The following is a 24,417-nucleotide window of genomic DNA, read 5'->3' as shown; positions in this document are numbered from 1 at the left end:
TCATCATGCAATCAGCTGGCCAAACTGCCATGGAAAATGAAGGCTGTCTGAGCACACACAATGTAAAATAAATCCTTTACAAAATTATCTAAATAGGGAGAAAAAATAACAAATCACAGGACATGTTTTTGTACTTTGAGGGGGCCAGTCATGCTAACTATAGTCCCCCTTAAGCCTCCTGGGAGAGGGAGAGAGAATAATCCTTGTTGCAGTCTCAGAAGGACGGAAATAATTAGTTAATACCTTTGCACAGTCTAAGCTTGTGATTTCCTTGTGTCTATGTAACGCAAGAAAATGAACTCCCCTTGTGCATTTGCGAAACTGTCGATCGCCATACTTCAGCGATGGTATGTTCCTCCATGTCATGTCTACAGCTACTGCTTGTCAATCAGTCTTCCAGTGTAAACCATTTAAAATTTAGTGGTGACCAATTTGCAACTCAGCATACTCCTTCATGAGACTAGAGGCTGATTGACAGCTCCCTGAAGACATCTCCATTACACTATCATGATGAGTGAGAACACAGAGGAGAAAAGATAGAGGGCTTCCTGTGGGAGTCAGGCATTCTTCCACTAATATTAATCACGCATATATTTATCGTAGAGGGAAAAATGTGAAGACACTTTTAGATAGCTCTGGTCAGCATCCATGTATTAAAAATGTGACAAATAAGCCTTTTTTTCACAGATATGAAAAAGATAATTGTGCCTTGTCTGTAACTGCTGCATACACAACGAATTGGTGTCACAGAAATTTTGTTAATGAGATGAGACAATTTTACTGCCTTACCTGCAGCTCACACCAGGCCACCTCCACCCAGGTCTCAGTATCCAGGCCTTTGTAGACTGTCTTGAAGGAACCTCTCCCCAGCTCTATGTCAAATTTAAGGAACCTTCCCCCTGGAGACGTGGAGACTGCCTTCATCTCTGCCTCCTCCTCATTCTCCTCACTGGCTGCCTTGACAGCAGCTTTACCACCATCACTGCATGTAACATTTAGCGCGTCTCCACCTTTCTCCTTGTCCTCATCGGCGCTGGCGCTCTCTGTTGCACTGTCTTTAAGCCCACCTTGACTTTCAGTGCTGGATCCCTCCTGTATCCCACAGCTGGTCCCCCTTGACCTGTCCACAATTGTTCGCAGGTTAATGTTTAGGATCTTACTCCTGTTATTACATTCAGGTGCTTCAAAGGCCTGCTCATCTGTGTCTGAAAACCATAAACTTCTCCTGATGAATCTCTGATGCACAATCCTCTGATAACTGGAGGAAGGATATGCGCTGGGGTCACTCCCACCTCTCACTACAGAGTCCACAAGACTGACGGGTCCATCACCCATGGCCTCGCGCACATTTTTGCCCGGTTCACACTGAGACTTGGTTACAGGCGAATTTCTCAGGTCTTGATGGTCCCCGGAGCCTGATTTAGACTCCATGGTGACTTAAAAGTTCAGTCGCTTTGGTTTCCAGGTCATTCGTGCCATCACGGGTAGACTTTCCAACACGCAGATCGACAGATGAATACCTGCAGCGCCCACTCGGTGACGCAGTTTGCCGGGAGAGGCCCTTAACAACACTGGGATGGATGACATAGACAAGATTTTATCCGCTAATAATAATAATAATAATAATAATAATAATAATAATAATAATAATAATAATAAAAGAACCTGCAAAAGAAATACGATATGCCCCAGTTATACATTATTGCTAAAGCTATCGATGGGCGTTAAGCATGGTAATAATCACTGAGGTGAAGTTAGCTGCTGTCAGTAAGAGGGGGTTGACAAAAAGACAAGCCCAGGAGTTAAAGCATTGCTTCCAGAAGCCATCGTCGTCCAGGTGACCGAGAAACTAGCAAGCTGGCTTCGGCGACATAAGTTTGGCAACTAGCTAGCACTAAATTCCCCCCAGTATACCCACAATATTATCTTACGTTCAAATACTGACATTAAAAAAATAAGGCACGACTTACCTTGTTCAAAAAAGGGGCATAAAAAACACCCTCGAGTATAACTGACGCTAGTGACACACAGCAGAGACAAACCTGCCAGGTCCAGTAGCAGCACTCAAAAAAAATCCTCGCCAACGTTAGCCGACTGTCCACGACAAAAGGTGGACTTCAAAAACGCCCTATCTGCATATTATCTCCATTTTCAAGCACAGGAGCCGCCCCAGCGACCGCAAACAAATTCGGGCTTTCTTAACTGAACACATACCACATGCTGACAAGAAATAACTGACGAATTTCTTGTATTTATCTCCTTTTAAGTCCCCGCATCCCTCTCTTCGGTTGCAGCTCCCGATGCGACTCTCCCCACTGTTTCTTCTTCTTCTTCGCTGCCGCGTAAGTAAATAGCACACACGGGTCGCTTTAAGACTCGGGTTTTTTTTATTTTTCCTGTAGTCCCCTCGGTAGTTAACTTAAACCAACAGCTGTTTGCGCTTGTCATCGCCTTCCACCATTTGGTTAGTGCACCGGTGAGGTACACCAAATGTGTTTCCCATTCAGTTCGCTTGGCTCCACGCCCCTGGTGAGGACTATAGAAGGGAGGAGGGTGGAGGTGGGGGGAATGGTCCATCCAATCATACGGCACTCTGGGACGCCACAGAAAGCCTACTCATCATATTGTGTGCTGTCCAACAGACAGAGTGACACGGGGTGAGACAAAGGCTGATTAGAGTCAGTGCAAGTAAATTGCACAGCAATTGAAAACATAAATAAATAATTTCTCACACCCTTTGAAGACTCAGTCACGTGTCTTAACTCCCGAGCCTGCTGTTGAAACAACATTTTTCCATTATCACTGCTGTTGTGTCACTATAATATAGTAGTTACACGTGCATCAGTAGCTCTGTCACGTAGCCTTGGCTACGTGCTTGCGGGTCCAGTCTTCTCTACCCCTACAGGATATTTTGCCACTTTGCTGCAGCCTGCATCTGAGGTGTAGCAGCTCTTCGCACAGGGCAAAAATGAGCAGCAGCATCAACAGGTTAAGTGGCACCGAGGTAAGATATTTGCAGCCCCTTTTTAACATTCATCGAGGGAAAATGTAAATCCTCTGGTTTATAGATGTCTATAGGCTAAGTAGATTGATCATACAAATTGACATGCTCACAAGTGCAATAAATAAAAGATGCACGAAGAAAGATTACCTGATTAATAAGAGTATTCTTGCTGTTTTGCATGCTTTTATACAGTAGAATAGAAGGAGTGTTAATACAGTGCAAAAATGCACGGGCCGCAAAGCAATCGCTTGGATATGGGCACTTGGGAAATGTGCTGTCATGCAATCATTTTTGTTTAGGTTGAATTTTTTGTTGCAAGAAGTGTTGATTCATTGTCGTGGTCATTTCTGTACCCAGAGTTGTCGGTTGTTACTTTTTATTGTAAGCCGATCGTGTAAAAGTATCCACCTCCTGCGGTTTCTGCGCTTCCATGCCACTTCTGTGCCTTTTCTCATGTTACATGTCATCTGCATGTGAGGTACATTCAGAGGTGCATACGCTTTGCAGAATAGAAGTGGTGCTGAATAAGACGGATTTTATGTCTCCGCAGAAGCATTTGACCAGACATCTTAAAGTCTTTTGCAAGCATGCTGGGTCAGATGACAGTCTGGTCTGGCTTAGGGGTGAAGTATTGTTGGTACCTGAGTGACCTTATAAACAATGAATGCCCTCCTTTGTTACCAGTGCACTGGCTTAAATGCACACATAAAAACAGACACAAGGTTTTACTTTTGTATTACATCATCCTGCTTCATGCCACAACTGTAAAGCTCACAGATTGATTACTTTAGTTTATTAGGCAATTGAAGCTGCCATTTAAGAGTAGTTCAGTCCTGCATCTAATGTGCAGCATCCAGTTTTACAGGGCAGGGAAATGGACTTCACTCTGTTATGCGCATGGTCACTGTCTTAATAGCGCCATTTAATTTCAGATGTGTGTGTGTGTGTGTGTGTGTGTGTGTGTGTGTGTGTGTGTGTGTGTGTGTGTGTGTGTGTGTGTGTGTGTGTGTGTGTGTGTGTGTGAATTTGAGGAAGAAGGCAGGAGGAAGAGAGACCCTGGCAGCCACAGATACTTCCTTGCAACAGTCAGAGCTCAGCCAGCATTTGCAAAATGTAATACCCTTACGCTCGATAAAATGAGCAATTGATCTCATTTACAATGTGTCCCCCACCAGTGTGAGTCAATATGAGTGGGTTTTTTTTTTCAATCCGTGGCTCTTGTAGGGTGAATATCTCACAGGAAGACTTTCTGCAGGCTTTTAATATTCTTGCCTGCCTTTCACTGAAATCTAAGACCGATGAGATGAGTCAGATTTCACTTTCTTTGATAACCCGTAGTTTAAACTGCAGCTTTTCACTAAATGAGAAAGTGTTTTTGATTTGTTTGGGGTTTTTTTTCCCACCATAAGTGCCTTAGCTGCATAGACCGCACTCAGAAACAGTCATGTTTGCTTTGCTTTGTGCAAGGCTGTAAAACTAAAAGCTCTACAGAGATTCATGGAAATTAGATTTACAGTTGGGTCGATTGTCATCTGGAAGCTGGCCAGATTTTGAGGTGAGTGAGAGAAGAAGGCTGCTGATAGGACATGATGGATGGAGAGCAAAGAAGTGCTTATGCACGAGGAAAAAAAAAGTAAGTGAAATACTCACTCATGCAGTTAGAGTTAATTTAGCATTTCATCATATAGCTGAACACGGGCTCAATTAACTAAATAATAAATGTACGGTTTCACTGTCTTAAGTGGTGTCTTGCTTTGTTGCCTTGAAGAGCTTTCTACATGTCAGACACAGAGCTTAACAATACAAAGCTAAAGGCACTGCATACTCTCTAAGTAACTTACATGCGGGTGTAATCAGTTAGTGTGACGACATGGGAAAAGGAGAAAAGTTTAGGATTAGGTGTGCAAGTTGAATGAGTTCATTTAGTTTTTGGGAAATCAGCCAAAACGTTCATTTGCTTCTGAATACACAATGAAAAATGGATTTATTTGATCTGAGGTTTGGGTTAAATCACGGGAATTAAGAAATTGCAGTCTTTCCAAAGTTGTAAAAAGCATGTATTATACAACTCTGCATCTAGCTTTAGCATTAAAAAAATATGAGAAGTAGCGAATGTGAATTGAAGGGTCTTTTATTTGTTTTTCACCCTTGGTAATCCTTTGCATTCTGCAACCCGGGTTGAAAGGTAAAATAATGTCATATTTTCTCATTCAATTCAATTCAGCTTCAATTTTATTGATATAGCGCCAAATCACAACAACAGTTGCCTCAAGGCGCTTTATATTGTAAGGTAAAGACCCTAGAATAATACAAAGAAAACAGAGGAAACCCCAACAATCATATGACCCCCTATGAGCAAGCGCTTTGGTGACAGTGGGAAGAAAAACCTTCTTTTAACAGGAAGAAACCCCCAGCAGAACCAGTTTTATTCTCAGTTTTATTTATGTGATTTATAGGAATGATTTCAATTGCTCAGTTAAGCGCTTAGGTCAACATTCATTGTTTGAAGAAGCCCTATATAAATAACTTACTGATTAGCTGGTTTCCCTTCTCATTCCCACATTGTAGTGTTAGTGACACCTTACAGCAGAAACTGAATAATGTTAAATATTATTACATGATTTCATCTGTTATTCCACAGTGACACATAACTGAGAGTTAAGATCCAAACAACTTTTATGTCTCTGACTATCTCCCCCTCCCTGGTTACCTTGCTCCTTCTCTCCCCTCGGTGTATCTCCCCCGAGACTGATTCAGACTAGAAATGCACTGTGAATAATTCATCACAAAAATCAGCACTGAAACCTAGAACCAGTACAGCACAACTGATTTAATGAGAACTTTTCTCTTTTTTTTCCTACAGTTTAGATAGCTATAAATCTGGTGTGCCTAGATGACTGACAAGCACTGGGTTTCTCTGGGATATAAAATTCTTTCCAAAAATGCAATTGTGAACGAAACGAAAACCAGGATCACGTACATTCTCTTTTTAAAAAAAATAATTTGTTGCATGTTATCCCTCCACTCCACTCACAGCTGTTGAGTAAGACACATTATAAGAGCCTGTATTTGCTATCATTTTTGCACTGAATGTCTCCTCTGCTGTGATTAGTTGTTGTGCTATTTTGCCAGCTGTATGATGCGAGTAGACAGCAGGATTAATCGTGATAAATAGCTTGGGCAGACAGAGGAAATGACCTTTAGATTTGGCCTACGCACATGTCAAAAAGGAGTTCTTTTTTGGAAAAAATAGACATAGTGACTCCATATTTCCAACCTGCGATCTCACAACAAGTATTATCTCACTGTGGTCTGTTGACTCTGGGATAAAGGGCTGTATTTTTTGAAAAACCTATGTCAGTGTGTGAGAGCAGAAAGGCTGACCCTGACACGTCATGACAGTATGCCATTTGTGGTATTTGGAGCAGATCACAGTCACAGGACACCCTGCCACACCACATTGCTTTCCAGCGAAAATGCATGTTTGGCTTCACAAAGCATGTCCTAAAATGTGTTTTAATTCCTCGTTGTGAAGGTGTAACACAGTGCAGTGGATCTTTGAGTTGAAAGGAAAAAACACATTTTGTTTTTTGTTTTGTTTGTTTTTTTTTAGCATTTGCTGGATACTGCCGAGATGTCTCTGAAGTGTTCACATGAATCTATGATAAAGCATAAAAGTTAAACTGATAAGTAGAATGCCAGATGATGAATTTGGCCAGTAACCCATTTAATACATCTTCTAAAAAGCAGAGATTTATTAAGAGAATTAAACATGGCTTGTCCAGTGGTTATCACGGGATTAAAAAAAAAATCTAAATAATTACTGCAACCAGAGTACCAGATCATTACCAACCCCATCGACCACACCTTCTGTTCAGAGTGTACTTCCCCTCATACATCAAGTTAACCCATGCCAGTTGATTGCTGTGAATCTCTTAAATACATTGTAATTCAGCTGTAGCCTCATCCATGGTAAATTAGAGGGTGCAGCTTTTCTTTCCTTTCTTTTTGTCTTTATCCCTCGAGCAGAGGGAAGACAGCTCGCACCACTTCTGCAGTTTGGTTAATCTCAGACAAACTATGCTCTCTGCAGCTGCAGGGAGTGTTATGATAAAAACGGAAGATTTTGGTGTTCAGGAAGAGACTGCTGATTTTTTTTTTCCTTCTCAAAGAAAAAGAGGCATTGGCATTGGCATTCATGCTTTGACCTTGTCGCCACTGAATTTTAAAATGTGGTTCTCAGGTGTAATGAGCCATCATTTTTTATAGAGACAGACTCCGTATTCACCAATAAGATAACTTTTTTTCCAGAACCTTCTGGTCCAGTGGCTATGTATGGTTCTCTCTTTGCAGTACATAGTCCACTGACATGGAGTGAATACACAAACACACTCACAACTGAGCTAATCTAATGTTGCATCACGCTCACCCACACAAGAATCGATAGGTTACACAACTCAGAGTAAAAGTAACTTTCTTAAACGCTTTTGATCAACTGCTGAATCATAGAAATGAATTACCATATTTACTCACCTCTCTTCCTAAGTCCCTGGTTTATTGAGTATAAAATATAAGAAAATAATAAAGCACATTTTGTTCTGAAGTGAACATTTATTTCAATTCAGTTCATATATTCAAGCTGGATCTTACCTTAAAGACCTCATAGTATCACCCTATCACCCTAAAAGAGCATTTTACTCTCAGACTTCTGGCTCCCAGTTTGGATCCAGGAGACAGATAGCCTCTCTAATTTTAAGATTAGGCTTAAAGCTAATACCAGCTCACAACAACAGTCATCCCAAGGTAAGGTAAAAATCATGCAATATTAGAGAGTGAACTCCAAAGATCCCCCAACAATTGTGGGGAGGAAAAGCTCCCTGTCAACAGGTAGACCCTCTGGCAGAACAAGGCTTAGAGAGGGACTGCCGTCTGGACAGAGGACCATAGGCGCACGATGAGCCACGAGCAGGACATCACAGAAACTGCTGAAGAAAGTAGATAAGAGTTAACAAGATGCAGCAGTGGCCTATGAGTGTATGGGAAGTAAAAGCGAGGAGCGAAGAAGAAGTGCTCAGTGCATCCACTAGCACCCTGGGTTTAGAGCAGCATAACTAAAGGAACTTGATGAAACTCTTAGATTTGTCAAAAAGGAAAGTGAAAGATTAATTTTAAGAGTAGAGAGGGTGTCTTTCTTCAGAACCAAAACTGAGAGTAGGTTTCACAAGAGAAGGTCCTGATAGCTGAAGGCTCTACCTGCCAAAAGATGGGCAAACTGAGGTAAACTGCTATCATATAACACTGGTTCTTCTTGTTTTTGCTCAGCCCATTTCTGCAGCTGTCCATCAAGCTTCAAGAGAATGTGATATGGGCAGAATATGAACAAAGGATCACTCTATTACTCTACACTGATAGGTTTTTTTACAGATAAGAAAATCAATCATTTGACTGTTTTGATTTATAAAGTCAACAAATACTGGAATAGAGGGCAACAAGTGCGGCGCAGGCTCATAGAAGCAATATAAAATGCCCAGAGCTCAATGCTCATATGACACTAGTGAAGGAGAAAATGTGCAGACTGAAAGTGATCGCTTGAAACTATTCGCACAAACGGCATATGCTGACTTCGTGTTTGTCATGTTTTAATGGTACTGTTACCGGATTGCCAGTATCTCCTTGCTGTACTAATGGCTCTGTTTTCAAAGGTCACTCTTCTGTAATGGCTGTTGTTGTTCTAATTAGGTCAGAATGATAACCAGATCCTCACCATCCGTGCTCAGGAAACACAAAATTACTGCTAGTCTCATCAAAATGATGCCTTGTTGGCTCTACTGGAAGAACAAAACACAGCACAGAGCAAGCCTTTCTGCTTGTTTCCCGGCGTTCTTCTTTCTGTCATTATCTGCAAGCCATAAACATTATCTCTGTGCCAATTACTCTCTTCTCTCCCCCAGACCACCCATCCAGATGCTTGGCCCAGAAGCCCAGCTCCTCTGAACATGAACCACTATGCCAATAAGAAGAGTGCAGCTGAGAGTATGCTGGATGTGGCCCTGCTGATGGCCAATGCCTCCCAGCTAAAAGCTGTCCTGGAGCAGGGGCCAAGCTTCCACTTTTACACCCCCACCATCACCCTAATCAGCATCTCTCTGTGTCTACAGATCACAGTCGGGGTCCTGCTTATCTTCATAGGTGAGAAAGTAAACATAGCCTGAGCCCTTCTGGTGTATCAGAGGTGTTTTTGCTGTCTGGCATCTCACATCCTTTACTTGCCCACTTCATCCTTCCTATTCTAGCAAGATTACAGCGATCTATATGCCACATTTTGCCCTACAATGCACCCCCTCCCCCATAAATGTCAAGTCTACTGACTCCTGACAAACAACCTATTAGGAGCTGGATTCAGTCTCTATAGCAACCAGGACTGAGAGGTCAAAGGGTTCACTAGGTTTTACTGCTGATATCAGCACTGCTGGGAGTTGGGAGAGGTGCTGTGTATGTGTGTAAATGTGTCAATATGTGTCAGTATGTATGTATCTCCATGTGTTGGAACAAAGAGAAAAGCCCAAAAAGAGACAGATGCAGCAACAATTTTTTAGGAGGTCTGCTGATATCTCGGGTTGAAAAATTTGTGCGTGTAAATAAAAATAATATAAGTTGGGGATAAATAAACGAATTTAGTTTTTTTTTCCTGACACACTGAACAACAGGTTAATGAACTTTAAGCCAGTCACAATGACTCAGCTGTTGATGGATGAGTAAATAAAGTGAGTTTTGTTTGGTTAGTGTGAAACTAACAACCCCACATGTCTTATCTACCTCCTCTGTGAAACTGCTGAAAAAAAATCTTAAAATAATCAATTATCAATCAGATATTTCAAAGCACGCCCAAATGAATATTTCCTCCCTTGTTGCTCAGATTTCTGCAAAAAAAATATTATATCATCATCAACATTGTTACAGTATGAGTATACAGTACAATCAGATATTATTAACTCTGACATTTGCACATTGAGGTATTCACATTAAAAACGTCACATGTCCATAAGACACATCCAGCACGTGAGAGTCATCACTCATTCATTGCCCCTTTGACCTCCTTCACCAGACTTAAACAGCATCCCTTGCCTTTACCAAAATATCACACACATTTCTTTCTCATTACTCTTTTCTTCATTTTTGTTTACTCTTCTGAACTTCTTTGGCCTCTCGTCCTCACATCCCTCCCTCCCCGTTGGATCCAGCTCTCTCTAATGAAGCCAGTGGTGCGTGATGTGAACGGCCTACATACTGGCCACCCCAACCAGACTCTAGCCCCCACCAAGACAGATCAGATACACACACACACACATCACAGGAAGCGTTCTTACGCTGTTTAACCTCTGGTAATTTCCATCAAATACACACACCCATGCACATATACATGGCTACTGCACACCCATTTGTATGAATATGCATTCATGTGACCATTATTCACAGGCGACTCCCTGTACTGCTGATGACACCATAGTAATGTCTTTGTCACAACACTAATTAGCTGTTTTCATAACATTTAACACATGCCATGATGCTATTAAAACACAAAAGAAATGACACAGTTGCATATAGGAAATACAAGCTTCCCTTGATCAGTTTTCTTCCCCTGTATTGTTCTTTCTCTGTGATTTGAACCTGACACTTGTTTTCTTTCCCTGTGTGACATTTATGCCTGCGATGTATAGTAAATGTATCACATCATATACATGTTTACATTGGGGGACGCTATTGTTACAAATCCAATTCCAAAAAAGTTGGGAAGCTATTTTAAATGCAAATAAAAACAGAATGCAATGATTTGCATATCTCACAAACTCATATTTTATTCACTATGAAGAATAGAAAACGTATTAAATGTTTCAACTGAGAAACTATACTATTTTAACAAATGTATTGGATGCCGTTAGTAGCAACAGGTCTAAACAAAAGTTGAGACAGGGCCATGTTTACAACTGTGTAGCAGCGTCTCTTCTTTTAACAACAGTCCATATATGTCTTGAAACTTAGGAGACCAGTTGTTGGACTTTTCGGAGAGGAATTCTGTTCCATTCTTGTCTTATTCTGAAATATAGGATTGTAGCTGCTAAATAATTCTGGGTCTTTTTTGCCACATTTTTGGTTTCCATGACAATTTCATGTCTGTTTTTTTATGGCAGTGTCGCCTGAGATTCCAAAGATCACGAGCATCCAGTATTGATTTTCATCATTGTCCCATGTGCACGGAGATGTTTCCAAATGATTGGAATCTTATGACGATGTTATGAATTGTAACTGATAAGATGTTCAAAGTCTTCACGATTTACAAAGAGGAACACTATTCTGAAATTGTTCCACAATTTGTAGACGCAGTTTTTTTGCAGACTGATGAGCCTCTGCCTACTGCACCATTACTTTTGACAAACTCTGCCTCTTTAAGATGATCTTTTTGTACTCAGTCATGTTACTGACCTGTTGCCAATTCAGCTAATTAGTTGCAAAATGTTCCTTAAGCTGTTTCATTTAAGTACCATTTACTTTTAAAGCGTTTTGCATTTCCCTGTCCCAACTTTTTTGAGTGATCAAATTCAAAATGAGCTAAAATTTTTAATAACATAGTAAATTGATTGCAGTAGATCTAACTTTTTTTTTTTAATCTGAGTTTCCTCTAAGTGAAAAATGAAAAACTGAATATTGCATTGTTTCCTTACATGCTTGCGTCATAAAATAAAAGACACAAATAGATGTATGAGCATTCTGAACCCAGAATTAAGTAAATATAGATTTGTGGTTGACAGTAAATCTTTGCACCATAATGAGTTGGCTTTAGTCCCAGAATAGAGTAGATTGTTGTGCAATTAGACATTATCTGAGTTGTGCGTTGTTCTGCTTTTGTTCACAGTTCGATGGAACCTGAATGATGAGCAAAAACACCAGAGGCTGAACTTCATGGAAAACTTGGCTACAGGTCTGGTGTTCATCATCGTGGTGGTCAACGTCTTCATCACAGCTTTTGGAGTCCATCGAACAAATTACAGCAACTGACCATGCACACACACACAGGCACATCTATGTATGTGTGTATGCATTATTTTCACAGTCTTTCACTGCTCCCCTCTCTCTTTTCAAACAGGTATTTTCTCTCCTGCCTTACTCTGCAGTTTGCTCCTAAAAACTTTCATGTCGTCAGCATGTTTTTGCTCTACTCCTCTTCTGACCGGACCTTCACAATCACCTACATGACCTACAAACACAGTGACCTCTCCAGGCTTGCAGAGAAATTTCCACCAGAAAACAACTCGAACAAAATACACAGCTGTTCATTTACCAGAAAATCATTGTCCCGCATGGCTGCAGGCACCGAGAGAAAATAGCGAACAAGAGAGAAACAGCCGTAGCGACAAAGAGGTCTGGTACGTAAACAACACAACATTTGTTCTGAATGGACAAACAGGAAAGTGGAGACAGCAGCAGTCAGGACCATGTGACCTCATGCTGTCTGTCTCCTATGCTGTCCGACAGTGACCCGACGCACTAGCCAGACATGGATGCACAGTCTCACACACACACCTGAACACTCTTTAATTTTTAATTGCACCAATGACGTTTGATCATGTTTAACGGGTGTGCTGAGCACATGTATGCAGCACAGGGCAGGCCTCATCCGCCTCAAAACCACTACCCACCTCCACAGCTTTAACTTTACTATCAACTCTACCCCACAGGTGTCATGCCTAACATTCAGTTATAACAGTGTTTGGTTGTGCTATGAATCCCTCTGTGACGAGCAAAGCCGGACTTTGTTTGTGGTTCTTTGGACCAGAAGTAGCTGGTGAGTCAGAGTCAACAGAGCACAGACCCCGGCAGAACTACTTGTTAAAACAGAAGCCTTAATTAGGCAGCAATGCCACTGAAACCCCAATTAGAGCACAAGCAAATGCTCATTTTATACACTTGAGTGGTTTGACATAAATATCCAGTAAAGAAAATTTGAGGCTGTTTCACATAATTATCAGCTAAAAACCGTAATCGCATTCATGCAGCTATCTATAATTTCTCCAAGGTGGTTGTGAGGAAGCACCTTTCAGATGGCAAAACGTCGCAATCTCATCCTTTTCCTCCCCTACAACTATCATTGGTAACCGTGGAAACAGCCACACTGAAAGCCAGATTTGATGATACACACAGCTTCACTTGGAGGAGATCTGTAGATTGATATATATACATAATGTATATCCATGGCTCCTACCGCTCTGTCTTGAAGTTTAACAAAGTGACTCTGTGGGGGCTGCGCATCAGAGGATGCTGATGATCAACGAGGACTTTTAGTTCCTTTGAAGCGAGTGTATTAATAGCTCTCTCGTGGGAATGTGGATGCCAGAGTGTCAACTGAACAATCACTCTGGTGACATTTCCAGCCCCCTTTAGCACCTCCCAATTCCTCCTCCCTCTCTCTTTGACTCCCCTCTCATCTGTTGCTCTCACTTCGCAGGGAAGACAGTAGCAGAAAAATGCTGCCGAGTGCAGATAATCTCCTGAGATCAGACACCTCTGCTCTTCTGCTGTGATGTAGACCTTACCTCTGATGTGACTACTTTCCTGCACATTGTTTATTACAAGAAACAGAGAGCATTCAAATGCACCCATCAGGGTATTTCAAAGGCATTCTAGCTAGCAGCATTTAATAGAGCATTTAATCAAGTTAGCTTAACTCATTCAACCAAATTGATTGCCATTATTCATTAATGAGGTCTGATCCCTGCTTCCCATTGTCATTGTTATAGCACGCTTGAATATTTTTCTGTTTTTTTGTGTGTGTGTATGAGTGAGGAAGTAGCGCCCTCTAGTGTATGTGTTGCTGCTGTTGAATCAATTAGATGAATAATTTAACATAATCTCCATTTCATGATGACAGTGCAGTGAACAGTGCCAGAAACTAACCCGGAAAAGCTAATCAATGCACTCCTAATTACCTTTAATTCCCCTTTGTTGCTACACTACGGCAACATATACAGCATTTAATTAATGATGTTCCCATTTCTACAAAGATCTTTGTCAAATATTTGTTACACAAGACTAAAAATAAGATGCAAACACAGGTGATCCAAATTTGCTGTGCTTTATTTGAAAATAAGTAACACTATTAGAGTGCCCTTTATTTTGCAAATTTCATAAAAGGCACTGGAAGTGGGCTAAGGTGTGAGCATACATGTATTTGTTGTGTATTTAAAAAAAAAGAAAATCTTTGTTGTGAAATGCGTTAACAAACGGAGCAATGAAAAAATCAAGTTGTTAAATTAAGTGCAAACCAAGAGCCTTCCACACAGATGCTCCTACTTGAAGCTCTCCTCAAAATACACTTCATTGCCCACTCTTGGGTTTGTTGCACCCAAACAACCGACTCAGTCTTTAGTAAGTGAAAACAGCTTTGTGGGAGTGCAGCTGCACAGTTACACTTGGTTATTATTACGCTTTAAGCATTTTAGTTAAAAAAAAAAAGAAATTCATAGCTATCTACAAACATGAAATCCAGGCAAGAATCATACATACAAGTACTCTGGAAGAACGTTGCATAGTTCTGCCATTTCAGATGTACGCTGTGAGAATTTGTGACAGAATGTGTCAGGTCAAGTTACGTTCCTCCAATTAGTACTTTCGTACATAAATTAGTATGTGAGGTTTAGGAAAATGATGAGTTTGGCACAGAAAAAAAGACATTTTTCATGGCTTCTTCTTCTCATTGCCTCGATGTTTTCATTTTTTTTACTTTACAACTTCTCCATATGAAATGAAAACATCTCTAGCATCTTTACTCAGTCTTACAGCCGAGCAGTGAAGAAACACTCCAGTGCATCTCAAGGTTTCACCCTCTGTGTCTATAAAGAAGAGCAAAAAAACTGAGTTTTGTGTGTATGGAAGGTATGTTTTGAAATGTTGAACATGATCAAAGTAAGTAAAGTAAGTCTCAAGTCTGTGTCCCTCTCACTTTTTGTGCCACGACTCACCTCCGTAATAGTAGAGTATTGCAATTCCAACTACAAAACCGAAGCAGCTCAGGAAGAACATTGGTCCTGCAAGAGGAGAGAATAAAGTCATTAACTATACAATTATCTGATCAGTCTGCAGTGGCTCATACCTGCTTAATAAATTAGATGATCCAAAAAAAACTAAATACCACAAGCAAACTGAAATAATAGCCGATATTCTGAATGGCAAAGTCAAGAGTCCTAAATCTGCTCTGTGTACATAAAGTTGTCTTGCTCACAAGCTAAACAAGCTCCTTGGTATGACTTATGATCAGGAGTCAGTGTTTCACGGCATCTCTGATGACCCATTTCCCTGCTGACATACCTTTGACCCAGTGGATGCAGCTCTGACTGTTCAAAGGAATGCAGGCCAGAGGAAGCTGCTTTATACATGAGCTTAACTGCCCTCACAAAGCTCAAGCTCTCAGTGTGATGGAATGATGAATGGTGGAAGTAAAGAGCAGTGATGGGGCCGGCATTCTGATGCTAGAGGTTAAAAGGTTCAACAGACAACTGCGTTTGCTAAAGTCCACAGCTTAGTTGAGCTTAAGGGGCTTATCTTGGGATCAGCGAGGGGGTACAGAGGGACCCTGACACATACTCACACAAACTGTAAAACTATAATAATTTTTAAAATGCCATGCAGGCAAGATAAGGAAGAAAATGACACATATAGGGCTTTTATGAGTCATTACTTACATATTATCATTAAATATATTTCACAAGTGATTACCAGTATCCGATTTGTTTTCAAATTGCCCCTTAGTTAGTGCCATTGTTGGATTGAAAGTCAGTTTTTAGTGTTTAGTCATATTTTTAAGCTGATAAATCAACAGAATAACTCAAACATTAACAGCAGTGCATTTGTGAGCTTTTCTGCCATCAAGTCAGTGACACCCTATGGATTACACTGTTCATTTGTTTGTTAGTTCATGTTTGTGATTGTATTTTGTGAACGTCATGCAACTAAATCTGCATGATTCCTCCTGAGAGGGATTGCAAGTAAGAGTGTGCATGTTTTTGAAATAAATAAGTCCAATTTCCTGGAAAGCATGTCATGAATTGTCTAAACTATAGCAGAATTAGTTAAATAATTACAGAATAATTACAGAATAACTAAGAAACAGCAACTTTTATCGTATAACATCATTGTACAAAATCAACGAATGTTTTTTTAGTTTGTGAAATCTCAATATTCTTAAATTTTAAAGATTTGAATGATTTACATAGAAACAACCCCTTTTTCTGTTGTTAATGATGGTGATTATATGTACCTCTGTCGCTAAGCACATATCGCTCTTGCCGAACTGTCTTGTCGTTAGTGCATTTTGAATCTGCCACCTCTAAAAACAGAAAGTAAAAGAGGTTAAAATGCAGCATTCCACTTTAACAATAACAACCTGTGAAGTGTTAAATGGCTACTTGGACTGCAGTCTAGGCAGCACATTAGCTTCTCTTTGCATCTTAAACAGGATAAGCTGATGTAAAGCTAGACACAGCAGGGGAGCCACCTTTATAGGACACTTTGGAAGCTGCTCCTGTAATTTGTCTAACCTCATCACACCAAACATACAAGATGCACTTTTTTTTAACATGGTAGAAAAAGCAACCAGTGCTGAAAAAAAAAAAAAAAAAAAAAGGCTTAGCAGACACAAAACTTATGCTTTAAGGATAAAACCAGAACATTTAGGTCCCACAAAGACATTGGTTCAATAGTTGTGTCTGCAATAAAATTAATGTGAAATGAAATTGAACTTTATGGAGAAGAAACAGCTATCCTCCAATCTGGAATCTGTAGCCAAGAAAAGCTCAATGTTTCACCTCTTTCTCTGACTCTGCTGGGCAGGCTAGAGTAGATGTCCTCTGTATGGATGTGAAGGGCTCTGTAGAATTCATGGCATGCCTCTTCGCCTTTTCTGTGCAGGTGCTTCAAGAGGTCTGCTAACCGCACCTTGGTGGGCACACTTAGGTTCCTGAACTGCAGGGAGACACAGGCTGCATTGAGTCACTGCACGCATCTGCACAGTATGCTTCTGTTTTGTTTGTGTAACACAAATAGCTGCAGTGACCCTGTGGGCTTCCTTGTCACTTAGTATCTGCGGGTAGATCCTGTTGAGCTGCAGGACAAGTCTGTCAACCAGCTCAGTGTCCATCCTCTGATCTGAGCACAGGAACTGGGAGTCACTCTGCAGCTGCTCTTGGTAACCATCGGTGTCTAGTAAAGGAAGATTGATGACAGTGAAAAGACATTGCTTAACAAGGGGTGTCAAGGCCAGCGCTGGTCAAAGCGTGGAGACCAGGTCAGAAACAGGCTATGACCCTGCACAAATGGCTCATGCGACAAAGCCCTAACAGAAGGGCTGCAGATTTTATTGTTAGTTTTAGTAATTTCTTAGTAAGCTCGTCTTGGAATCATAGAATCTTTCATACTGGGATGACGATACTGAGAATAACTACCATGCAATGTAACACTATGACAGTATCTGACACTTACCTACTAATTTAGTTAATAGTTTATGTTTTATGAACAGATGGCAGAAATATTAGTAGTATGTTTGCTCATCAGCTGCAGCCTGTAGCCTGTTTAAGTACACAACTGAGCATAAGAATATCAACAGTGGTCAGGACAAATACAATATCTATATTACTTAATGATTGGCAGTGTGGATATTTACTTTCATAGATCCCCCTTTGTCGTCTTCTTCTTAAGTGTAGCATCTTCTTTTAAGAAAACAGACAATGCTCATGCATATTTCTGGGGGGAAAAACTGGTTCAGAGTCCAAACTATTAACACTAACATCTTACCTGTTTCTGCTGTCTCTCACCATTTTATGCATCTTAAATTGTAGTTGGCTGATTTTCAGTACTAACATTATGCTATAGAAGCTATAAAGTGTAGTGAAACTGACACATTTGCAGCTATTGTATTCGCCTTTCTAAACAAGAGAATAAACCTCTTAGTTCCTTATTTTCAGAACATGGCTAGTTTAATATTTTAACAGGATTTACTTTATCCCAATGTACAGTTAATGCTATAATATCTCTAAGGACTAGACTGACAACAGAGGGAGCTGCGTGTCTTTAATAAAAGTCTGGATGCCTCTGATGACAGAAGTCTGCCGATTTAGTTACCGGTTGCATATCAGGACAAACGATGATACTGACCCATGACAAACTACTAAATAACTATGTGTAACAACAACTACTTTATACTATGACTTTACAGCAACAAGTGGCGCACCCAGAGAGAGAGCCTGGTAGGATATCCTGGAAGTCTTAGCTCTGGCGCAAGGATACGCGCAAAGCACTCACAACAAGGCGAAACATCTTACCCTCGCTTCACAAACCTGACATACTGACAAATTTACACCGTGTGTGAACTTGACAATCGGACCGACAGCCTTCCCGGTAAAACTTCCTGGTCTCCCCGGTGAGTCGGTGCTCCGCTGCCCCGTTACATCAGCACGCTTGGCCGTGGCGTCACCACATGACCGACCTCAAGGCTACATGATGATGTTAATGAGCCGGGCAGACAGTGACGGACTACAGCTTTATGTAGCAGACACTGAAGCACAGAAGTGCAACAAATAATCATACATCAGGTTATTCTAACCTAAAGGCTTGAATAATAATAATAATAATAATAATAATAATAATAATAATAATAATAATAAACGTGTTGTTAAATAAACTCTTCCCACTCCAATGCATCACTCATTGTTATTATTATACGTCTGTCATTTATTTACATTTCTCAAAATTATTATTTACACACACGCCAGTTTTTTACAACATCTCTTCTCGTGTCAAGAGTGAACTTTTCCCAGATTCCCACACTCTCCTCAGCTGACAGCAAAGTTAATTATATCGCAATAGATCCCTTAAGTGTTAGCCTCAAGCAGCAGAACTTCCTTTTAAGCTCAAATCTCTTGACATCCGAAGAACAGCTCTCTCCAAGACTGGCGTCCTGAAAATGCACTGGCTCCTCTTTACAGACAGGGGGCAGTGTGCCATTCCAGTTTGCATAAAAAGGCACATTAGTCTGTCAGATCAATGTCTCTTTAGAGCCATCTCGCCACTGCTGATACACCAAAACATACTGATATAGTTCTTACATCCCGCAGTCCTCGTCTATACAGCTGACACTGTTGAACAGATTTAGATATTAAACAAAGTCTTGATTGATGATTTTTGTGTGCTGTCCTCACACTGATATAATCCTTATGGAAAGTTCTTTGGGGTATATATTCCTGTTTGAGTTTATATTCCTCCCAGGGGCCTCATCTGCGGTTAATAGGTTTGCTCCTGATAAACTGCTCTGTTGTCCTTCATACTGCCACACCAAACCAGATCCCCCTGCTGAGATCTGGACCAGGCCCGGGCTTGTACTTTGACAGGAGGACAGGGGAGGGCCGGGATACTGAGGTGGGTCAGGTTCTGGCATTTGGAGTAAGAGAGGCTGGTTATAGTCGTGCCCAGGAAGAGCAGCAGGGGGAGGTGTGGGGCCATAGTTTGTGCAGGCAGGACAATAGGCGTAATGCTGGTGACATCTGTGTAAGAAGACAGGAAGTTGCGGGTTTTTTTGTTGTTGTTTTTGTTTTTGTTGTCACTGTGGAGCATTCAAATGAAATTCAGCACATCTCACCTGCAAGATCGTATGCTGTCACACAGGGTAGGGCCAGCAGTGTCCCATGGAGAAAGCGGATTCTCCTGGGTGTTGTTGTTGTTGTTGTTGCGGCCCTTATGACTATATCGAGACATGTTGTTCTCCTGGTTTGGGGTTGGCTCCTCCCATTGCCACGGATCTGAGTCACTGGCATAAAAAAAACCATACATGTCAGTATTTCACCAGACCTAATATTGTATTTTGGCACCTGTGGTTGTAAATAAGTAGATACATCTATTAATACATTGTATTCAAGCAGTCCTTTTGTTGCCATGCCTTTGTCATGTTTTAGACTGTTAGAATTTCTCTGTGCTTCATATAAATGCCACTTGTTACTCCAAAGAAGCAAAATAAAGACACATACACACATCTGTGTAGCAGATCAGGCCTTATTTTGTGTTCCTGTCCCATTAATGTCTTATAACCCTTAGGTTAGCAATCATTTAAGCTAAGAACCCATCTAATTTATTATGTATGCATATGTATGCATATGCATATAAAGAATCCAGTATTTTGCAGTGTATTGTGATGTATGCTTTCCTTATAATTACATTTTACCAGTAACGATACCTCAGTAGATTTACTTTTACTTTTAAAAAACTTAATTTCAACTTTTCCAGCAATCCTTAACTCACTTCTCCTCCTTTTTCCTTTCTTCCTCCTTGATGCAGTCAAGCAAACAGCAGGTGATGAAGGCCACAGACATGAAGAGGATTATGCCTGAACTCACAAAGGATGCCACCACAGCCACGCGGTAACCAAAATCATTGGGCGACAGAGCTGAAGAGTGACAGAAGAAGAACCAGTTGACTGATGTATTGACTGATTTTTGCCTCATGCACTGAGTGTTTTATTTTTATTTTTTACAATTCCATTCATCATACTTCAAAACCTGTGCATAACAACAACCAGAAGTCTCAAATGCCACCTCACACAAGGTTTGCAGATATTGTCTACCTCACAGACTGCTGTAATATGTCACAAGTGTTTCATTGTCATTATCCAACAGAGACTTGCAGAAATAAAAAGTCATTTTGCAACAAAGTGTTCTTGCCAGCTCATCACTGAAAGGACAATAAAATATAAATTTATTATTATTTTATTTCTTTCAGTGTCACTCAGAAAATTTCATCTCTCCCATGGTGATTGATTCTAAAAAATAGAATTAAAATTCTGCCCTCAGTTTTTCCACTTCCTCGCTGGCTGTACACCTACCTGAAATGATTCCTCGCTGCCAGTTAGTAGCATTAATATTATTGCTTAATGAGATGTATCGACAAACTGCACATCATTTTCCCTCCATTGTGTTCCCACACAAATTAAGGTCATAATTAGTGCAAGCCAAACACAACATAAGCATCTGCGTGTAACTTGGTCCCTAACAAGAATGCCTACACATAATGTTTAATATATATTCCATCACTTTGGAATAATGAGCTGACAGACATTTCAGTGGGAGTTTTGCAGCCTCTGCAGTTTTTCTAGGAAAAGCATTTGAGACATTTAATCTGCATACACACACATTTTGGTAATGCATAATGAATATGCAATTAGGTCCATGAAGTGACATGTACCTGGCTACAAATGGGTTACTAATATGTGCCATTTTTTGTATATTAACTGCCATCTCAAGGTTTTGGTTTCTACTTACCTTGACAATAGGAGTCTCCTGTCCAGTAGGTGCTGTTGGGGCCCATGACACACATCATATCACTGCCTACAAGTTTGTGCTTCCCCGGGCACTGTAGTGATATGACGGTACCCACATTAGTGCCATTTCCCTGGATGATCTGGTGGTTGCCCAATGTTGGCTGAGGCATGGGTGTGCACTGAGCTTTGGAATTACCTAAAGCAGAAAGCTGGAGGTCAGCTGGTGTGGAAAATTTGCAGCAATGTCTACAGTTGTTGCTGCTAATGATGTTTGAGATACTGTGAATATGCATTAATCACACAAAGTTCATCCAAAATTTAGGTACATGTATAATTCATGCATCTTCAAAAGAAAATTTGTATTCATAGGAACGATAAGACAACTTGGAATTCATAGATTGCACAACAATAATTCAAGGTGAACTGTATGAACAAACAAAAAGGGGGTGGGGGGGCACTGCGGATAAGAGTCAGTGTGGAATGGGGCAGTCATTCCATAGCTATCAGCACTGAACCCCTAAAGGGCTGCGCAACACTGCATGACAAAACACAGCCCCCCGTAACAGCCGAGTGCCGTGCTGAGATGAATTCTAACGGTATCAAAGAAGGAAATGTGATAAATCATTAAACAAAAGGCCTGCAAGACTGGTGGAAAAACACAGGCCATCTGGAGCAACATTAAGAGAAAAAAAAACAAGGTTATCATACTGAATAGCATGGAGCTCAGCATATTACAGGACGGACGGTCTTTCACTGTGACAGCTCAGTACACCAGCAGTTCCTGCATGTCTACAAGTCTCAGTCTACAAGAGCATGACTTCACTGTAAAACAAGTAGTTGGAATGCACATAAACACAATGACATGAAGGCGGTGGTTTCCAGCACAACTTGGAAGTATGATGTATTTGGTTTAGGGAAAATCAAAACCAGATTTTTGATTTTTTTTTTTCTTTACTCTGAGATATCTGCTTTTGGTTTTCACTTAAATAAAACAGACAGGTTACAGGGACTGATTTAGTGGAGGTTACTTTTTCGGGATTTCCATACACCTGTTACCATACATCCTGGGGTCATTTTTGACCCCAGGACAACACAAGGGTTGTTGGAGGAAAATATCCAAGGAGGAGTTGTGCACTTTGAAGAAAGACATGTGGCAGACCATAAAGTGAACCAAACTATATCAAAAGTCGCTGGTAGACAAATAAAAGAAGAAGAGATAATAGTAAACCATAAACAAGATAAAATTGTAACACGGAGACCATTAGTAACTCAGATCCCACCACAAAGACACACTTCGGTGCACAGAAGAATAATTTTATGTAACTTGTATGTATGATCATACATACAGTACATAGAGTGAAATGTCCGGCTGCTTGATGTCAAATCCACCCCTTTTCGTTTCCTCTTTCTGTCTTTCTTCATAACACATGACAATTATATCAACTAACCGTTAATCGGACACCAATCCACCCTTTTTTTAAGTTTCATTTTATTACTGCGATGTCTAGTTCACACAATCTATCAGGTCTTTATATTACATAGGACCCTAAGCTACTAATCCTTGCAGTGCAATTGTTGTTACAGCAAACACACACATGCATGGACGCGCACATCACCTGAACAAGAAGCACGCAAGTTAACAGAATAAAACTGGCGTCAGTGCACAAGTGACATTTCGGTCTCTCGAGGATCCTGCACGCTGGCTTCGTCTAAATTAAATAGCATCTGGTTTTTCTATGCCATCTCTCTTACCTGACTTATTTCGGTCATTTTTGTTTGCGGTATCAGTCCTGGATACATCTGATATTGATGCTGTTGCCGCGGACATGGTGGTGACACACAGCCGTCTCTCAGAAAGCTCTTCTGGTTGTGCGTAAAGACGGCGCAGCTGTTCTCCTCTGGACCCCGTACAGGGTAAACGAAACGAAGAGTCTAGCTGCTGGCGCGGCGCTTGAGTTTCTCTGTGCGATGTTACTCGCTCCTCGTCCAGTGAACAGCTTGCCACCACCCACACTGCACCGTAACATTCACTTATTCTAATGTTCTTTCTGTGCTCTGGCTGTCGCGCAAGCGGATGAGCGCTTGAGAGGACGACGAGAGATGAAGTGATCAGTCGAGACCTTGTCGACCAAAGCAAAAATGACTTTGCGGATTAAATCATGTCGGGTCAAGTTAGGTTTCAGGTCTGCAGCTAACTACAGCTGCAAAAAACAGTCTACCTCAGTAGGTACAAATCAGGATGTGGTTGAAAATGTGCAAAACACATGAACGTGTGAACGTGGTCTATTAGAAGACAATCAAAAGTTACATCCGTTTACCAACGTCCAGCACGAGCACGTCAGCCTTAGAGCTTTCCAGTCTAAAACAGATTCAATTCAATTGTCAATAGTAATAGACTGTTGCCTGCTCAGGGACAAATACAGCACATGCAGGACGACATTTTAAATATGCTGTAAAAACTAAGCATAACTAAGTTTGCAGTGCATCTCTCCAAAGTAAGGCTAAATGATCGTTACATAAACGGAGAAGAAGAGTTGTAATACCTCGATTAGAAGGAGGAAATTGAAAGTATAATTGTGGTAAAGAAGGAGATCCCACCTCTAAACTGAGCCAATTAATTAGGTTTTTCTTTGTTTACATCATATGACATCACATTCCACGTAAATTAAAAAAATATACAGTTTCTCTGAAACTAACCACACAGATTTTTCTTAACGTCATTCTACTTCAGATTTTACAAATGAAGGTTTCCCCACCGCTTTCTTTTCCTTTTTTATGCTGTCACATTTTTGTTGAGTTTGTGGTTATCAAACATTCGAGTCATTCAACATGTTTGACTTCTCTGTTCTACTCACAGTTTCCTTCAAACAGTTCACACTGTAAACAATAACCTCCGTGTCCAGGTATACACTTCTTGGCCACTTTATTAGGCACATCTGTTTAACTGCTGTTTAGTAAATACCTAAATGCGTATGCAGCAACTCAGTACATTTAGGAATAGGCACCTCATTGATGCCTTTGGTGCCACACCCATGAGCTAAGAACAGGAAACAGAAGCTAG

General features: G+C 40.7%; 4 protein-coding genes across 5 annotated transcripts in view; 1 reads left to right on the top strand and 3 right to left on the bottom strand.

The window, feature by feature from the left end:
• LOC146684749 (serine/threonine-protein kinase WNK2) overlaps positions 1-2,840 on the bottom strand; it is a 42,959-nt gene extending 40,119 nt beyond the window's left edge. Inside the window, exons 1-3 of the mRNA XM_085444986.1 lie at positions 2,735-2,840; positions 1,971-2,631; positions 790-1,571 (exon numbers count right to left, since the gene is read on the bottom strand). Coding sequence (XP_085301112.1) covers positions 790-1,431 — 642 coding nt within the window. The 5' untranslated portion in view covers positions 1,432-1,571; positions 1,971-2,631; positions 2,735-2,840. The remainder of the gene's footprint in view (positions 1-789; positions 1,572-1,970; positions 2,632-2,734) is intronic.
• A 6,122-nt stretch (positions 2,841-8,962) lies between these two features.
• On the top strand, positions 8,963-20,420 carry LOC146684747 (ninjurin-1). Its single transcript, XM_085443715.1, has 3 exons — positions 8,963-9,193; positions 11,916-12,426; positions 20,378-20,420. Exons 1-2 carry the CDS (start codon positions 9,001-9,003, stop codon positions 12,056-12,058), a joined length of 336 nt encoding a protein of 111 aa, XP_085299841.1. The 5' UTR covers positions 8,963-9,000; the 3' UTR covers positions 12,059-12,426; positions 20,378-20,420.
• Positions 14,119-18,660, bottom strand: LOC146684748 (caspase recruitment domain-containing protein 19-like). Of its 2 annotated transcripts, none has more exons than XM_085443713.1 (6): positions 18,388-18,660; positions 17,109-17,254; positions 16,861-17,017; positions 16,314-16,382; positions 15,019-15,084; positions 14,119-14,889 (listed from the first exon to the last, which is right to left on the bottom strand). In XM_085443713.1, the coding sequence occupies exons 1-6, from the start codon at positions 18,392-18,394 to the stop codon at positions 14,777-14,779; spliced, it is 558 nt and encodes a 185-aa protein (XP_085299839.1). In that variant the 5' UTR covers positions 18,395-18,660; the 3' UTR covers positions 14,119-14,776. The 2 variants fall into 2 exon arrangements, with proteins under 2 accessions (XP_085299839.1, XP_085299840.1); XM_085443714.1 differs by having other exon boundaries at positions 18,282-18,659.
• On the bottom strand, positions 19,303-23,852 carry susd3 (sushi domain containing 3). The gene is given in 8 exon segments (XM_085443712.1): positions 19,303-19,448; positions 19,451-19,490; positions 19,493-19,590; positions 19,686-19,761; positions 19,763-19,853; positions 20,342-20,486; positions 21,358-21,552; positions 23,109-23,852. Coding segments are annotated over 8 exon segments (801 nt in total). The 5' UTR covers positions 23,185-23,852; the 3' UTR covers positions 19,303-19,368.
• Between the last annotated feature and the right edge of the window lie 565 nt (positions 23,853-24,417).

This window comes from Copadichromis virginalis, linkage group LG20 (genome assembly GCF_057382275.1).
Source record: "Copadichromis virginalis isolate Kocher_CV1m ecotype Utaka linkage group LG20, C_Virginalis_male_GT1.1, whole genome shotgun sequence".
NCBI classification, from domain to species: Eukaryota; Metazoa; Chordata; class Actinopteri; order Cichliformes; family Cichlidae; genus Copadichromis; species Copadichromis virginalis.
Note: the sequence above shows the minus strand (reverse complement) of the source record. Positions and strands in the feature narration are given on the sequence as shown.

Bases quoted from the DNA above. Each gene is read 5' to 3' on its own strand.
- LOC146684747 (XM_085443715.1), top strand. From the start codon at position 9,001: ATGAACCACTATGCCAATAAGAAGAGTGCAGCTGAGAGTATGCTGGAT. The intron at 9,194-11,915 runs GTGAGAAAGTAA...TTTTGTTCACAG, and splicing joins GGTCCTGCTTATCTTCATAG to TTCGATGGAACCTGAATGAT.
- LOC146684748 (XM_085443713.1), bottom strand. The intron at 16,383-16,860 runs GTGAAACATTGA...TTCTGTTTTTAG, and splicing joins CAGCAGAGTCAGAGAAAGAG to AGGTGGCAGATTCAAAATGC. The intron at 15,085-16,313 runs GTACATATAATC...CTCCTCTTGCAG, and splicing joins ATATGTGCTTAGCGACAGAG to GACCAATGTTCTTCCTGAGC.